This window comes from Psammomys obesus, unplaced genomic scaffold (genome assembly GCF_907164565.1).
Source record: "Psammomys obesus unplaced genomic scaffold, mPsaObe1.curated_primary_1811, whole genome shotgun sequence".
In the NCBI taxonomy this organism is placed as follows: domain Eukaryota; kingdom Metazoa; phylum Chordata; class Mammalia; order Rodentia; family Muridae; genus Psammomys; species Psammomys obesus.
In genome coordinates, this window is record NW_026596095.1 from 10,753,840 (window position 1) to 10,772,092 (window position 18,253).

Sequence of the window (18,253 nt, forward strand, 5' to 3'; positions counted from 1 at the left end):
ACTCCTTCCACAATTACAGAGTTCCAACAAGTCTCATAATGGAAGAACCAAATTTAGCTTCTAAAATGGATTAAATTTCTTTTCATTTTTAAATTTTGTCCTATTAAAACAAACTTCCAAACTACTGCACACCAAAACTGCATTTCTTGACACTACTTAGTGAAACAAACTTTTGAAAGTAAGCTATAAAAAAATATCTTGAATCAGAGGACATCCTGGAACTGTAAGGGCATTCTGGGCTTTCTTATTAAAGGGCAAGAATAAGTAGAAAGTGTGTCCTACCACAAAATGGCAAACTTTTTATTAAAAAACAAACAAACAAACAAAAAAGCAATGCCTGCATCTTTTAGAGAAAATAGTAATGAACTATTAGTGTCAAGTACCATGAGTTGGAAAGAACTTACAACTTTCTCAATTTTTTAAACAAATTCCTAAGAAAAAGGCTTGTTTGGGGGATCTCCTGTTATTTTTTTATCCTTTGGGGAAAATACATAACTACCATTGACTTGATTTACAAACTAAAAAAATCACTTTCATATGTTTGTAGCCAGTAATGATGAACTAGACAAGTTGTCCAAAGAAGCTCATTTTATAAGCCTCTAAAAGATAAGGCAAAACCTTATTTTCCTCAGTATGGCTCCCACTCACGGTGAGCCTACTTGGAATTCTTTTGACAATAGCAGATAAATCACACATTACTTTTGAGGAACGTTTTCTTCATTATCGTTTCCTTTTAATTTCTCTTTAACAGGATGAGAGATCTTTACCTCACACCACAGAATTGAAAACAACAGAAAACAAAACTGACAAGTTACCGATTTAAGCAATCCTCTCTATCATAACTTTTGGTCAACATTAGCTACATCTTTTAAATGTGAAAATCAGCATGCCTTTTCTTAAAGGCTTCAGTGCTGATCTCCAAGAACGTACGTTTACAGCCAATGTGTCTCAAAAGTAGCCTTCAAAATATCTTGGGGGCAAGAATTTATTTCCAGATATGGAAGCCTGAAAACAGATAAGGACGTGCAGTACGTTTTGCAAGCATGTATCAGGATCCCCGCCGATAAAGCAAACCTCTTGAGACTAACAAAACCTCAAAACAGGCTCAGATTGCAGGGTTTCCAGGATCCTCCGGGTTTTCAGATCCACCTGTGCAGGCAGGCACTTCCTGTTCTCCCGCGCCGCCAGGGAGTAGTTTGGTGATTGTACCGTAAGCCGCCGTTTAAAAGCTAAAAAAAATTAACTTTGTACATCTGCACAGCTACTGAGAAACCGCCAACCCGAGATCCTACCGCATCCCAATCCAGTCAGCTTCCCCAAGGAGGGACGCCAGTGAAGCCCTTGGGGCAGGCTGAGCGCTCCCGCGGCGGCGGGGCTGGACCGTGAGCCGCGGGAGCCCAGCCAGCACACCCCGACCCGGCCGATCCCGCCCTCAGCCCGCGGCCAGCCGGGTCAGCGCGCCCGAGCAGGGCCAGGCCGAGGGAGCGCGAGCCCCCCGTCCGCCGGGAGTGCCGGCGGGGGCTCCCGAGACTCACCCCGAAGCTCTGCCTCTCGGCGCCGCAGCCTTCCAGGGCCGCCGGCCCGGCTCCGCCTCGCGCCGACACCCACCAACGTCGTGACAGCCGAACCGACACGCACCCAGACGGACAGCCACACCGCCGCTCGCAGCCGCCCGACCCGCGCAGAGCATGCGCGCACGCCCGAGACCCAGGGGCCGGTCTGGGCAGTGACACCTGCGATCAACAGGTCTCTGGGCCCCGCCCTCTCCCGCGTCAGGACGCCCCGCCCCCTGGCAGGGCCCCGCCTCCTCCTGGCGCCCCGCCCCCGCCCGTGTATTCCCAGCTTTCCTGCGGGTGATGCTCCCTTTCCGCGGGGTTTCTGCGAGGCGCGAGATCCCGCGAGATCAGGACTTGGGCTTTTCCAGACGCGGGGGTGGCGGACGGGGTGCGCTGTGAGGAAAGTCGTGGCGGTTCCTAGCGCCGCGCGGTGGGCCCGGGAGTGGAGCTGTTGCCACTGCAGACGCGGTCGATCTGCATTCTCCGCCTTGGTCTGCGGTTTTGCAATGTGAGCGTGGGTCTGCCGGCAAGCGAGCCGAGGTTCTGTGGGTCCAGCCGTTGCTAGGTCGGCTCCCCAGAGGTTCCCGTGGCTTGTGGGGCGTCCATACGGTTCGTTTGCAGCTGAATGTTTTCCACTAACTGGTGGTTTCGTGACCATTAATAAAATGAAAGTCTTAATAAGCCTGCTGACCCAGTTAATATTTGTCAGAAAATTTGGCAGTTTCGGTTCCGTGTTTTAGAACAGGTATTAAGTTGCAAGCTGCTACTGAGAACCAGGCTAGCCTTTGATTAAAAAAAAAAAAAAAAAAAAAACAAAAACAAAAACAAAAACAAAAACCTGTCTGGCCATTAAGGTCTTTCAAAAGTAGATGTAGGTTTGAAAGATCTTTCCAAAGCTGGTACGAATAGAACACAGTAATAAAAATAAATTAAGACAACGAAAACCCCAAAGGTAATTCTTAAATTTATATCAAGAAGTAGTAGGAGGAAACCTTTGAAGTTCATTGGTGACATGCGATGAGTTTATTGTGCTTGAGAATTTGTTGAGCGTTTACCACATAAGAGAGTAAAATGAAATGAGGCCGTAGACGCTGTCCCAAGCTTTACAATTTGGAGGGGGGAGCGGGGGGGAGAAAACAGCTCTTAGAAGTTTAATTGGTCCAATGCTGTTTCCTCCTGGTTCTGCAACTGCCTCCTGAAGCACTTTAAACGTTTTTCTTCCCTTGCCCACCCTTGTTCCCAGCACTCCGTTTTGTGGTGTTACTTAATACTCTATGTCACCTCTTCCCCATCAGGGACTCAACGTGTGAGCTATGCTATACAAAGCGCTCTCAGATGTGTATCGTCATGTCTTTCTCTTATCCTGATTTCATATTTCTCCCTACTCATCTGTACTCTGACCATTTCCATTCTGTTCTTCAAATAATGTCACCCATAGCCCCATTCTTCATTATACTATATACTCTTATATAGTTTAGAACTATACTGTATACTATTACCATCTATACTATACCAAGTCATATGGACTCTTACTTAAGCTTCTCTCAAAACCGTCTATTACAATTCTCCATCATTCAAGTGGTTGTTTGTCTTCTGACTGATTTCCATTTCCAATCTCCATTTTACTAGTGGCTTTTCTAACATGAAAATGACAACAATAGCCCCGTTAAGAACTTTTCAGACACCCTCCTTCCGCTATCATCTGCATCGCCTTTCATAATCTTACCCTACACTGCTAACCCCACCTGACATTTCCTCCTTTTCTCCATGCTAGCTATTCTAATCCCCACTGTTCTGCCATCCTCCATCTCAACAGAGTAACCCTTGCCTCCATAGATCTTTTCATACCTTCCTGAGAAAACTTGCCCCATTGTTTAATATTTTTGGACGTGTTTCTATTATAGCAGTCATTTTTCTGCTCCTCTTAAGTGTTAACTGGCAAAACAATCATGGCATTCATTCTTGAGAAACAATATAAATTGTGGAAGACAAGTAGTCTGTTTCTGATTTAGAGATAACACAGGATGTCCTTCAGTTTGCTCTGCTCAAGAGTTTGACTAAATCCTGACAGTACACTTTTTTTCATCATACAGTCTCAAACTTTTGACAAGTTTTTAGTATGCTCCAGTGCTGACCTTTAAATGATAGTAATATAGGAGCTCCACATTTAAGTATCGAGAAGAGTCTGAAGCAAACATGAAAGAACAGGGCATTGACATAACAAAATTAGAACTTCTTGCTTCCAGAAAAACTTGTAGTTAGGAAGCTCACGATGTGTGGTACAAATATCTTGATTATTCCTTGTTGAGAGATGTGTGTGGTGGGTGTTAGATTCAAATAGTCTGAATGAGTAGACCTAAATTATGAAGAGCAATCTTTGCCTCATTGCTTAAGGGTTCATGAAAGGGAGTAGCTTGGTGTGGCAGAGAACACACTGGATCATTCAGATGAAGTCCTGATGAACTTCATAGTACGCACATACCTCTTTCTGTTATGGTAGATTGATTATAAGTCAGACTAAGGAATGTACTACCCTGTGGCTAGATTCCTGCCACTGTTGACTTGTAGGAGCAGCAACATTCTGTCCTGAGGAGCTGGGAACCAGTAATTCCTGGAAGTCATTAACAGCTATTGGTGTGGTAAGTCATGGTTGAACTGGGTGGAGCAGAGTGAAATGTGGCATCGAGAAATACCAGCTGAAAGAATGACTCAAAGTTAGATACTAGACAAAAAAAAAAAAAAATTACAAATACATTCACGAGTAGGTAGGGCAAGTTATCACATATTGACTAAGCAGAGAAGGCAGGAACTATCTTTTTTTCACAGTAGCTTTAGGTCATAGTTAAGTGTCTGCCACTGGGATTTAACAAATACATGTTCAGTGAATGGAATGAAGAATTGTTTGGGCAAAAATTGAAGCTTCTGGGGCTGTGTGAAGAAGGAAGAGATGAGCCTGTTCAGAAAGCCAAGTTTTAGAAACAAAATAAGGCTAGTGTGGAGTTAATATAATAGGAAGCCCTTGTAAGTTCTTGAATGGAATGATGTGTGTGGAGTATGACCAAGAGCTATAAGGGAAACTAAAGTAAGAAGAAAATTTTCAGACTATGACTCAGGGATGAGTCTCCCAGAAAAATCTAGGCAAAGCCATTTCCTCCACACACATCTCAGTACTTGTGACATAATCCTTCCATGGCTTTTCTCCTACTTTATCAGCTTTTCTTTCTCATATTACAGGGCTTTACAACAGTTACTTGCCTCCCTTGGTAAAACATCATCCAAACCCAAATAAAACGCCCGGTTTTTTTTTTGTTTGTTTGTTTTTGTTTTTGTTTTGTTTGTTTGTTTTTGTAGCAGACTCTTTCCGCTCAATCACAGGATGGGCATAGTCCTAGGTGGAGTGTTTTTACCCCTTTCTGTCAGGCCATTAGTGTGTGGCTGGTTCTGCCTCCTTTCCAGCAGTTTTCATAAAGTTTGCGGGAAAGAGCCATCGTCTCTCTGATTGCAAAGCAGTATAATTACATGCACTGGAAGCTACTGCGTTTGGCGTTTGGTGTCACTAGTCTAAAAGAATAAGGTGATAAAGAGTCCCTGAGAGTTACCTATCCCCTTTCAAAGAAGCTAAGGGTTGACCATTCACTGGATGCCCAAGCTCTGAGGCATGATGTTTGATAAACAAAAGAAGGTCAAATTCAACATTCCTGGCATCTTACACAGCCTTCTTCTTTGGTTTGAACATTACTGGCTCTCCATCCCACTTCTCCTATGATTCTGGTATCCCAAGAACATTTGCTGGTAAGATATCAAGTGATTTAAACTGTGGCCTCCTTAAGTTTTGCTGATTAGTTAGCTTAGTCAATTTCATACTCTTACGGTATTTTACTTTGAAACACCCTGATCTTATCTGTAAAAATTAGGATGAGAAATGACATATGTCATTTGATAATGCTCCAGATAAAAGCAACTATTCAGCCTTACACTGTATTATTAAGGCCATTAGTGCTGCTATTCTGATTATCAATATACTGTGCCACCTGATAGTGTGATGCTATGAGAAGCTATGTGCTCTTTTCCTAGAATATGCCCTTGGTCCAGACTCTCATTCACATAGGAATCTGTTCCCTTTTAACTGAGGGAAGGGAACCCATTACTCCCTTCTCATGACTTTCTAACTGTCAAGAGTGTCTATCAAAATGAGTTGTACCTACTGCTCTTATTTTTATCTTTTTCAGCAATGGAAACTTATCTTCAATTACTCTTAAGACATTTCTTAATGTTGAAAATAATACCTCTTTTGTTCTCAAGCTAAAAATAATCTCTTCTCAGTTTTTGAAGGCCTAGAGAGGATTAAACTAATTATGTTTTTATTTGTTATACTTCACCTTATTTTACAAAATACTTGAAGTGAATTCTAGGGTAGCATGTAAAATAGTGGGTCAGATATGAACAAAGGATAAAATGAAACACTGAGAATAGAATGTAAAGTATGAGAACTAAGAAAACAATAACACAGTAACAGTGCATTAGTTGATAGATACCTTAAACCAGTTTGGCTTTGATAACAAGAAGTGAATAAGATATTTAAATGATCAGTAATAGGGAACTTTTTTTTTGGTCTTTATCCAAAATGTGCCACCCTTAGGTCTTCATCTAAGGAGACTTGTGCACTATGAGGCTAATATCCTATTTACTCATAGTTGTCTTACCAATGTGTGCCTGGCAATGCAGCAACAAGCCTCATATGCCCCCAAGTGACTGAATTCATAATGTGCTTTTGTCGTCAACTTCTGTAAAAAAGAAAAAAAAAAGTGCTACCCAGAAATAAAACTAGAAAAAGTGCTACCCAGAAATAAAACTAGATCTTGCAGCAAGTCTGATCCAATCATGCAGTTTGGAGGAGGCATTTCTTTTCACACAAATGCCTTTAAAATATTTTGTAACTAAGCTTTGCTAGCCAATGTAAGTTTATATTTAAAATAACTACAATTATATACCACCAATAGACATGCTAACATGAGAGGGAGAACTCTCACAGGACCCTACGGTGAGACAAAGAGCTGCAGGCTGAGAGGAGAGGGGAAAGTCAGTGTTGCCGGGCATGAACTCCATAATTGGAGATTCTTTACGAAGTGGTCAGAACTAAAATCATCTACACACAAGCAATACTGAACAGTCTAAGCAGGCTGTGTGCGTGTGTGTGTGTGTGTGTGTGTGTGTGTGTGTATGTGTGTGTGACAATAATAAGGGAAAAGAGGCCATTGATTTGAGATGGAGTAAGGGGGGGTATGGGAAGGGTTGGAGAGAAGGGAGTAAGCGATGTAATTAGATTTTAGTTAAAATTTTAAATTTTTAAAATTTAAAATACTATGATATTTAGAAATTTGCCAAACATTTTCCCCATCTCTTGGTAACCTATAAAAGCCACATTGAAGACACAGTGCCAAGCACACATATAGTTACATGCACATGCATGCGTGCACACACACACACACACACACACACACACACACACACACACACACACACTGTGAGAATACTGGACTGACTTATTTGAAAACAGTTCCTCAAGAAAGACAGTAGGAAAGTAACACAGGGTATTTTGCTCAGAGCACATTGGCTGGAATACCAAATACAAAGGAAGTTGCCCTGGAGAGTGTAGTTCTTTGTGAAGATGACAAAAATATTCAGGGCACCACTGTTTCCAAGTTGAACTTCCTTGTTGAAATTCACTTCACAGGGAGAAAGGAAAAAAAAAAAAAAAAGGAAAATGCTTAATTTTTTAGCCAAGTACTAAAATCATTGGAAAATATTCAGTAATAGGTATTTCAGAGAATCATAAATGTTTCTAGAGGCAGAAATTTACTAGAGGGCTGAATTTATTGAGAATTTTTTATCCTGTTTCTGGATTTTGTTTGTTGGTCTGTGTTTTGAGACAGGGCCTCTCTCCTGGGGGTCACTGTGAAGGGTGCCCTCAGACACACAGACCAGCTTCCTAGCGCTGAGATTAAAGGTGTGCACTTTGGCACTCAGCTATCTATAATTCTTTTTGCTTTTGCTGTTCTTTGTTATTTTTTCCGAGTCAGAGTTTCTTTGTGTAGCCTTGACTGTTCTGGAACTAGCTCTGTAAACCAGGCTGGCCTTGCACTCAGAGATCTGCCTGCCTCTGCCTCCCCAAATGCTGGGATCAAAGGCATGTGCCACCACTGCCTGGCAACTATAATTCTTTACTGCTTGTGTTCTTGAATCTCTCGTCTTCCTGTGAAACAAGCCTTAAACCTGAATTCTAAAACTGAGGAGAGGTATCAGCCAGTTGCTCATAAGTAATATCCCTGCATGTTTTGTACATTTCAAAATCAAAGTTTTCTGGTTAAATATCTTCCTATAGATTTTTGTTCTGCTAATATTTCAAATTACTTTTTAACATTTGTGGGTCAAATTCCTTTATGTTATTAATTATCAAGTTAGATCAAGTTAATTATCAAGTTAGAATAATTTTAATGAAATACAGTATATTTAAGTTACTAAAAACAAAGTTGACATCCAAAGTTCAAAGAGCTACTTACTAGCAGATTTCAGACTTTTTACACTACAACCTAGAATACACAGAATTCTTCATTTATCACTCATTATACACAAACATGCTTAAAATTGAGTCCAGAATTTTATACACTAATATTTTGACTATTAGAAGTTTATTCTGATATTCTATTCCATTTAAAAAGATGTGATCATAACCAACCAAATTGAGATCTAGACTCCTTTACAAAACATAATAGTTTGAAAGACACAGATCAACAGATTTTTATTAACCAAAGCGATGTTACTTTTTTGTTATAATGTAGAATAGAAATTTATTCTTATCCAGTTAGAAAAATCCACACTGTGGTTCATGTATTAATCCATTTTCTATTTGTATAACAAAATATTTAAGATTAGGTATTTTATAGGGGGGAATGTTAATTTATCTTACAGTCTTGGAAGCCAAATGTAAACATTAGGCAGCACCCACTATTCATGCTCTAGGTTGATGGCATAATAATTGTCGGAACAGGCTAGAGGAGATCACATGGCTGGAAGCCATGAAGATTCGGGCCCCAGGCTTGCTCCTTTTGTACAGTCTACTTTCTCCAGAACTAACTGACATCTTATGAAAACTACATTAATCCCTTTTCAGGGAGGAACTCTTAAAGTCTAATCACACTTCGCTTAGCACCATCCCTTAAGGTTCTGCCATCATAAAACTGGCACAGTAGGGACCAGGATTCCAGCACTGCCTATGGAGGATACACCAAAACCACACCCACACCAGGGCAGTCTGGTGTCATCATGTTACTGATTTTACTGATAAAGCCGAAACTTCCTAGTATTGCAAAAGTGGACTTTACCCTCCAGGTCCATATTTTACTAACATTAAACTTTCAGTTGGTTTTTCTATGGCTTATAAATTTGCTGTGCAAATTGGATAAGCTGATACCTGTTCAGTATTCATGCACAGTCATTTTTATTATGTTGGCAGGAGACATGGATTGTAACTGTGTGATAATTGTGTTCACTGGTGAAACAGGAAAGAATATCTCAGTGGAAGGACTATTACTTGAGCTGTTAGATGTTTTAGTCCTAACTTTAGACCCATGAGTAGATTCTTAATGTATCTTGTTTCCATTCTAGAAGTGAGATTGTTTTAAAATATTTCAAGGTAGCATCTAATTCTATACTGCCATGATTCTAAGTTAACAGCTTTTAAACCGGGAGTGTTTCAGTATTTTGGTTATACTTGTCAAAACAATAACCTGGTTGTATAAGTCACCTTTATCACTGCTCTGACAAAATACCCAACAGAGGTGGCTTAAGAAAGGGTTTCTTCTGCTCACTGGGTATATGGTTCCTCATAGTGAGGAAGGCGTGGTGGCAGCAGCATGAGGCAGACAGTCACGTTGCAACCACAGTCAGAGAGCAGAAAGAGGTGAATGTTGGTGCTCAGCTACCTTTCCCCTTATTTCCTAGATAAGATATTTCTTAGATAAGTCATGGTCCTTAGCCCGTAGAAATGGTGCTTCTTCTATTTGGGTAGAAGACAATCTTTCGACCCAATTAACCCAGTGGAGAAAATTCATCTCAGACGTGTCCAAGGGCTTGCCTTCTAGGTGATTATAGATCCTGTCAAGTTGACGATATTAACCATCACAGTAGTCTTTGCTTATTTCTGTATTAAAATATTTTTTATCCTTTTGCCATGCTAACAAGAGAGCATATAAACTTCAGGCTATGACATTGTGCTTATAGTGTAGTTTAATAGAGTCTGATAATGGGGCTATATCAGCATGTAAACTTCTTACCCCAAATATGACAGATTTAAGCACAGCTGCTTGTATATGTTATCTGTGTGTGATAAAGAGAATATAATGAAAGTGTCTAATTATGTGGCAGTCCACATCAAGCCAATGTGTACATGGAATACAGTTATATCAAAAAGGATGAGGGAAAAGCTGCAGATACCATCAGTTTGCAGGAACTGCTATTTACAGGTGAAATTGCATTTCTTTTCATCAGACTTCATTGTGGCTCAACCTTCTGCTTCTCTCGTGTTTAATTTGCTAGTAAGGTGTAATTTCTATGCTAATTCTCCAATCAGTAGTTTTAAAATATTGAATGAGGAGGTCATCGAGACGGCTCAGCAGGGACCTTACTCATGCCTCAGAACTCATGATAGAAAGATAGACCTGATTTCTCAAGGGCTTGTTCTCTCTCTCTCTCTCTCTCTCTCTCTCTCTCTCTCACACACACACACACACACACAATTAAACAATATAGAACAACACTGAACTTATCTTTTTTTTTTTCTCCTTACTTTTCCAATGCTATTTTCTAGAACATTTGCCAAGTTACTAATGAATGGTCTTGAAATTCAGACTACAGAATGGTCACTACTCTTATTTGGGTCTGAGCAATGAACTCATTTGTCTGTCTGTTTGTTTACCAAGAGAGGGTCTCCTGCAGCTTAGGCTGGCCTCAAATTCTTTAGAGCCAAAGATGACCTTGAACTTCTAATCTTGCCTCAGCCTCTACACTGCTAGGATTACACGTGTGTGCCACCATGCCAGTTTTATAAACTCTTAACAATAGTTTTCTTATTACCCTTTGTCTCCATGTACTGAATTTTAAAATCATTGCATTGAGAAGTCAGGATATTTCAATTAACACAATAATCCAAATAGGAATACCTACCTTAAAAATCTAGGAATTTTTCATTTTAGCTATTGTAAACATTACACAATTTTAGTTTTTAATTTTGCTGCTTAGAGTTTGGAGAAGCTTTATATTTAAAAAATTCTTTTGAATACTTGCAAAGTGTTTTGGTCACTTAGCTTGGAAGGGGTTCCCCTCCTTTGCTCTATTGTCAGAAGCCTACATTCCACCTCTCAAAAAAAAGCAAACTGTCCTTTTGTTCTGTAGAAGGACAAAGACCAGCAGAAGCATTTTTTTTTTCTCATAAGAAAAGGGTTACTCAAAGCCATATTTTCCCAAGCTTAAGAAACAAGGGTTCCAGCTTAATAGCTCCAATGATGTCATGTAATTTTTATCTTGCATAAGCAGAGGAGTGAGGAAATTTCAGAATTAGTAAGTCAGCTGGTACGGCTGTGCCCTGGCTGAAAAGTTCAAGATGTCCTTTGAATATTCAAGACTGGACGCTGTGCTCTGCATTAGACTTTTAATTGGCTCCCTCTGTTTCCAGGCTACTAAAATATTTATAAATGGATCTACATAGAAAACATAAAATCTTAACTGGATGCAATAAACGGTCATTTTGACTAACATATTTAATTGCCATGTTCTTTAAGGTGTTGATTCAAAGGTGGAAAGTTCTAACCCCGTGAGTGCTGGACGGAGTGCAAACTGGAGCAACCACTATAAAAATAAGTGTGGAAGTTTCTCAAAGAGAAGGAAATAGACCTGCAAGCACCAGCCATATAACTCTGGGTGTATACCCAAAGGACTTTACTACAGAAATACTTGCTCATTCATGTTGAGACCTAGTCTAGTTACAATAGCCAGGGAATGGAAACAACCTAGATGTCCATCAACTGAAGAGTAGATAGTGAAGATGTGGTATTTTCATACAGTAGATTATTATTCAACTGTTAAGAAGAATGAAATCCTTTCCAGGTCCCACCATTTACCTGCAAATTTCATGATTTCCTTATTTTTCATTGCTGAGTAATACTCCATTGTATAGATGTACCACAGTTTCTGCATCCATTCTTCAGTTGACGGGCATCTGGGCTGTTTCCAGCGTCTGGCTATTGCAAATAAAGCTGCTACAAACATGGTTGAGCAAATGTCCTTTTTGTGTACTTGAGCCTCTTTTGGATGTATACCTAGGAGTGGTATGGCTGGATCTTGAGGAAGCGCTATTCCTAGTTGTCTGAGAAAGCTCCAGATTGATTTCCAGAGTGGTTGTACAAGTTTACATTCCCATCAGCAGTGGAGAAGGGTTCCCCTTTCTCCACAACCTCTCCAGCATGTGTTGTCACTTGAGTTTTTGATCTTGGCCATTCTGATGGGTGTAAGGTGAAATCTCAGGGTTGTTTTGATTTGCATTTCCCTAATGGCTAATGAGGTTGAGCATTTCTTTAAGTGCTTCTCTGCCATTCGATATTCCTCTACAGAGAATTCTCTCTTTAGCTCTGTTCCCCATTTTTTAAGTGGATTACTTGGTTTGCTGCTTTTCAGCTTCTTTAGTTCTTTATATATACTGGATATGAGTCCTCTGTCAGATAAAGGGTTGGTGATGATTCTTTCCCAATCTGTAGGCAGTCGCTTTGTTTTGATGACGGTGTCCTTTGCTTTACAGAAGCTTTTCAGTTTCATGAGGTCCCATTTATTGATTGTTGCTCTTAGAGCTTGTGCTGTTGGTGTTCTGTCCCAGAAGCAAAAAGACACACACGGTATATACTCACTCATATAAACATACAACACAGAATAAACCCAAAAAATCTGTACATCTAAACAAACTAAGCAAAAGAGAGGACCCTAACTAAAAAGTTCAATCCCCACCATGAAAGGCAAAGAGGATGGACATCAGAAGAAAAAGAAAACAGGAAACAACCTAGGAACCTGCCACAGAGGGCCTCTGAAAGCCAGAAGAAGAAAACAGGAAACAACCTCAGAACCTGTCACAGAGGGCCTCTGAAAGCCTCTGCAGTGCACACTGTCAAAGCAGATGCTGAGCCTGATGGCCAACCGATGGGCAGAGTGAATGAAATTTTATGTAAGAAGTGGGAAATAGTAAGAGCTGGAGAGAACAGAAACTCCACAAGGAGAGCAACAGAAAAAGATAATTTGAACACAGGGAACTTCCCAGAGACTCATACTCCAACCAAGGACTATTCATGGAGATAACCTAGAACCTTGACAATGCAGCCACTTCTGATGAGAACTGATAGACTAAGATCAGAAAGAAGGAGAGGAGGACCTCCCCTATCAGTAGACTTGGGGAGGGGCATGCATGCAGAAAGGGGGGAAGGGTGGGGCTGGGAGGGGCGGAGGGAGGGGCTTATGGGAGGGATACAAAATGAATAAAGTGTAATTAATGAAAGTTAAATAAAAATAAAAAAGCATGAAATCTGTAGGCAAATGGGTATAACTGGAAACAACCATCATGAATATGGTAGCCTTGACCAAGAAAGACAAGCATCAAATGTTTTCTCTCATGTGGTTGTTAGCTTTTAGACTTTAGATAAGTCATTTTCATTTGTAACACCTGCAGAGGTTAGAAACTAGTAAGGGGCCATGGGGGAGGAGGGAATATTTCAAGGAAGGAGATAGAGAGTACAGATATAAAGTGGGGGAGGTGATGGTAGGGTGTGGTAGAGGAGGAGGTATGGAAAGGAATAAGTAATACTAAAGGCCTGTTGAAAAAGCCATATGGAAATCTATTGTATACTATGGAGTTACCTTATAAAGTGGGGACAATATACTAGCTACATACTATACACTACCAAATAAAGTCTCCTACCCCAAAGCAGGTTGCTGTTTTTCTGAGTTTTTGGCCAATGGACTCCTCTAAGGCCTCCAAACATTACAGGCTACTGCCGATGCTCTTGGTTACCCATCAGAACTTGGCAACAAGACACTGTTCCTGAAGACAGCACATGCTTGAGTCATAGAACATGGAGAAATCTAGCTGGTACTCACCTAGAAGCTTCACTCACACAGGTTAGTTCTCACAGTGCCGAAAGGTGCTAGTGTGTGCCGCTGGAGAAAAGAAACCCACAATCTCACCCAACCGGAAAGCTTCTAAACTACAATGACAACCTGCCTGGTGAGATATGCCCACTGGTGCAACAGAGGCACAGATGTTATGAGAGTATCCCACCACCTTCCCACTGGATTCAAGGCCCGTTCAGAGAGATGGGACCCATATCTGATACTGCCAATTGAAAAAAGAACCTGTGGCTGGATAGAGCATTGGCCCTACCTAGAGGGAAACTTACTACTGTTATTCTGCCGGAAGACATAGCATTAAAATGTCTCTTAATGACTTACTGCTGTAGATAACCAGCGTGTTCCTCAACCCTCATCAGAGAAGCTTCTTCTTGCAGTAGATGGCAATTAACATAGAAACCCACAACTGGTCCAGATGCAGAGAATAAAAGACTCCAGACTGCTCAGCTCTACTGAAACATCTATATCACAGCCCTCCTCCCAAGGCTCAGAGATCATTGTGGGTGAGGTGGTGAAAATATTGTAACAGACAAATGTAGCGGATGGCTTTGGAAAACAGTATTTGCCAGACACAGCAGAACAGGTCCATATATGAACTCACGGCAATTGTGACAGCTTGTATGAGACCTGAGCAAGTTTGTCCTAGATAAAACCCCAGCATGGGAGAGGGGAAGTGGGTATGAGGTCCCACTCCTAGCTAAGAAACTCTTGGCATTTGAACACTGATGAGAGAGGAAAAGTCAGTTTTCTTTAATGGTGTGACACCTGGTCAACCATACTCCAGGACAGGCCCCACACCCAGGAGTAGTTGACCAACACAAACTGAGCAATTATATATATATATATATATATATATATATATATATATATATATATATATATATATATGGGGGGGATGAGGTTGTGTGGATAGGAAGATGGGGGAGGACTGGGAGGATGAATATAAGCCAAGTACATAGTATGAATTTTTGAAAAAAATTAAAGACTTAGAAAAATAATTAGATAAAATTTGGAATTAGAAGCTAAGGATTATCTTTTGATTGATCAGACAGTCATTAATCAGTTCTAGTTATTGTCTAAGAACAGGTGGCCAGCTGATCAACTCTACCAAGGAAAGGAAATTGACTTAAATAAAATAGGTATAATTTAATAACACCAAATTCAATTGAACAATATAATGGAAATTGAAAGAATTTTATCTAAACATTTTCTTTTGAAAGAATACTTCTGGTGTATTGCTACAATAGATGATTTTTTTTTTTTTGGCTGTTTCACATTCCTTTCCTCCTTTATTCATCTTTTCCAGAGAGTAGAATGAAAAAGGAGATCATGCAGATCCAAAGGGAATAAAGTCCACTGGTCAGAGATGAGCAGATTTAACCTGGCAAACCTTTGTGTTTCTTCTATATCAAACTTAATATGCACGCTACTTGTTTTAATAGTCCAACTTTCAACACATTCTTAAAGTTCAGCTCCTTATGTCTTTGAACACAAATTTTTTTATGTAATTGACTAAAATTAAAATAATCGATGTTAAAAAATACTTATCTAAATGGAATAATACAAAATTATTTGAACATCAAAGTTGTCTAAATATAATGAAACAATAAAGATGAACTATTAATTGCTTAACTCTAACAAAACATAATTATTTGTCTAAATATAATAAGGTAGTTTGCACTTTTATCTGAAAGAAGTAGCAAGTAGGTACTTTTAGAGTCTATCTTTTAGGGCTAGTGACAACCAATTCTATCACTTATGAGTAAGGTTCACTAAGAGGTCATATTACCTATCTGAGGAAGTGTCTTTCATAAAGTCGAGATCATTTATAGTATCTGCCACACAGGATAAACTACTAAAACACATGATTACTTTTATGAAGCAATGTACACAGACTGATAATCAATACTTCATGAACAAATGTAATTTTTATCCTTTTGCTTTCTATTTTGATAGTTTTTATTCTTTTCTCTGTATTTCACACTTACAAATTCTGTGGAAAAATACCAGTCATTCTGCTCTTCTAAAGAGACTATTTTTCTCTGGACTCTAAAAGATTCAGCTGTTTTTCAAGTCAGTGAAAAACCCATTCAAAATTCCTTTTGAATTTTAAATTGCGTAGCAACCAGAGTGAAATTTTGGCATTTCTGAAGGTGTCAGCTGAGCATGAATTCATAGGCATTTCCAGGAATGGAAGAAACGTTAACAGTGAACAGAGGGTTGTTTCTTCATTTTCTACATAATCTTGAAAAGAAATCACGTAAGATCCTCCCATTTGAAAAACACTTATGAGATTAGGGAATAATGCTTTATAATTGACACAGTTCATTGCTGTACTTTCAGGGTTGACAGAAAAATGTCTATGATCATACAAATTAGAAATTGGGTCATTGCCGCTAAAGAGGAGACATATCCAGATGTGCTATGTTTCCATGGCACCAGACAGGAAGTGCCTAACCCTCATCTTCAGCAATAACATTTGTAGATCATCTCCCATAGCTCTCACCATGCAAATAAAATTCTGAATGACCCTGCACATCTTCCTGTATACTTTGATTCTAGAGTCGATATAAAATTTTCTGGAATAAGTCATTGAGAAAAGGAAAACATTTGTCAGTTACTTTTCCATCTGAACCTCACAATGAAAAGGCCAGATTATTTAAAACAGGAAATTAAATTTGAAAACAAAGCTATGAATGAATACAAGTTACTTACAAGTTTTTTTAAAATAAGGATTTAATTGTTCAATTCAAATTAAATGGCATAAAATGAAGTTTACTTAACTGCTATTAAATGGTTATAGTAATGAGGAACTGAAATAGCTTTGCCAGTGAGTGGAGTAACAGCAGCTTTTCTATGTAGAGCATTCTGTGGCGTGTCCAGCTTCCTTTTCACAGGTCATCTGATTCTGGTACAGTGGCATCTTCTGCAGGTTCAGTTGTTATCACCACAGGAATATTCTCAGACACCCATCCCTTTGGAGTCCTGTTGAAGGACCGTCTGCCTGAGAGAGGATTGGCAAAGGCCAAGAACCGAGGATCTGTTAGCAGTAGTAGTTCAAAGTCAGGAACTTTGAATTTCACCATTTTGGATGCTTTTTCAAAACCTCCAAATGGAGTGGCAACTCTGTGCAAATCAAAAGAAAGGAAAGTCATAATTAATGTTCAATTTTGCTTGTCATAAAAAGCAAACACTCTCATAATTTTATGGACCTGTTATTACTGTCTTCAACTGATGCTTTTCAGTTTGGGGCCCCTGAATCAAGCATTTTTCCCTGAAGGTTCATGCATTGATGGTAAAACAGATAAATGACAAATTGCTACAAAGCCACTTTGTATGTACACTTATTTGACAAATCTGATCCCTGATTCATTACAAGCAATTCTTGCTTCTGTGCTCTTGCTGACTTATTATATTAAAAGTCTGTGACATTTCAGTTCTATCTTCCCACCAACTATCCCAGCCCATATCCTTCATCTGGTATGGGTTGTTTCTATTTAACCATTTGGTTCTTGGGATATGGCAATCTGTATTGTTCGTGTCTGTTTTTAAGGTTATCATTTATTTATGATCATCTATGCATTCCAAACTCTTTGAAGTTAAAAAAAAGTGTCTTGTGCATATTTCTATCTTTGCCTTAAAAATTTCAAAATTTGCAAAAAAGGACCATGCATTTGAAGGATAGTAGGGAGAGGTATATGGGAGAGCTTGAAAAGAGGAAAGGAAAGGGAGAAATGTAAACAAAACATAATCCCAAAATAAACAAAAAGTTTCAAAATTTCACCACTTATCTCTGGATAGAAATCTAACCTCTGCTTTTGCCTACAGGATTCCACATAAATGTCTAGCTTGTTTAGTCTTAGGCCTTATTTTCTCATGTAGTGTCAGGCAGAGTTCTAAATGAACAATGTACATAATATACTTTCAGATCGCATGTAGTAAAGGAGGCATAACAAATAAAAACAAACACAAGGAAACATCTAACAGTGATGAGTTGTACAGCAAATTTAAATAGGATGACATTGTGAATAACTGAGTGTTTAGTTACTTTAGCTTGAATCATCATGAATACTTCTCTGGGAAATCATGACATTTAAACTACCTTCTGAAGGCAAGAGGTTAGCCATGAGAATTTGGCAAATGCACATGTCCAGCATGTTCATTAGAGCATGTCCACTAGAGAGACTAATCAAAGGCAGATAAAATTTTGGAAAGTTCAGGGAAAGAAGGAAGACCTATCTTTCTAGACTAGCAGATGGAGGCAAGAGAGGGTACAGGCAGGTTGTTTAAAGATGGAAAGATGGTGGTTAAAAATGTTTACTCTTCCTTAGAAGACCAGTTTTGGTTCCCAGCACCCATGTCCTGTAGCACACAACACTAGTAACATCAGCTCCACGAGATAGGATGCCCTCTTCTGCACATGTACACCACACACACACACACACACACACACACACACACACACACACACACAC

General features: G+C 39.5%; 2 protein-coding genes across 2 annotated transcripts in view; both read right to left on the bottom strand.

Annotated features, from left to right (window-relative positions):
* The window catches only part of Usp53 (ubiquitin specific peptidase 53), a 38,311-nt gene extending 36,630 nt beyond the window's left edge, over window positions 1-1,681 (bottom strand). Inside the window, exon 1 of the mRNA XM_055628043.1 lies at window positions 1,536-1,681. The gene's annotated coding sequence lies outside the window, so the exon portion shown is untranslated. The remainder of the gene's footprint in view (window positions 1-1,535) is intronic.
* A 14,845-nt stretch (window positions 1,682-16,526) lies between these two features.
* Myoz2 (myozenin 2) overlaps window positions 16,527-18,253 on the bottom strand; it is a 29,154-nt gene continuing 27,427 nt past the window's right edge. The window contains exon 5 of the mRNA XM_055628272.1: window positions 16,527-16,904. Within this exon, the coding sequence (XP_055484247.1) occupies window positions 16,670-16,904 (235 nt within the window). The 3' untranslated portion in view covers window positions 16,527-16,669. The remainder of the gene's footprint in view (window positions 16,905-18,253) is intronic.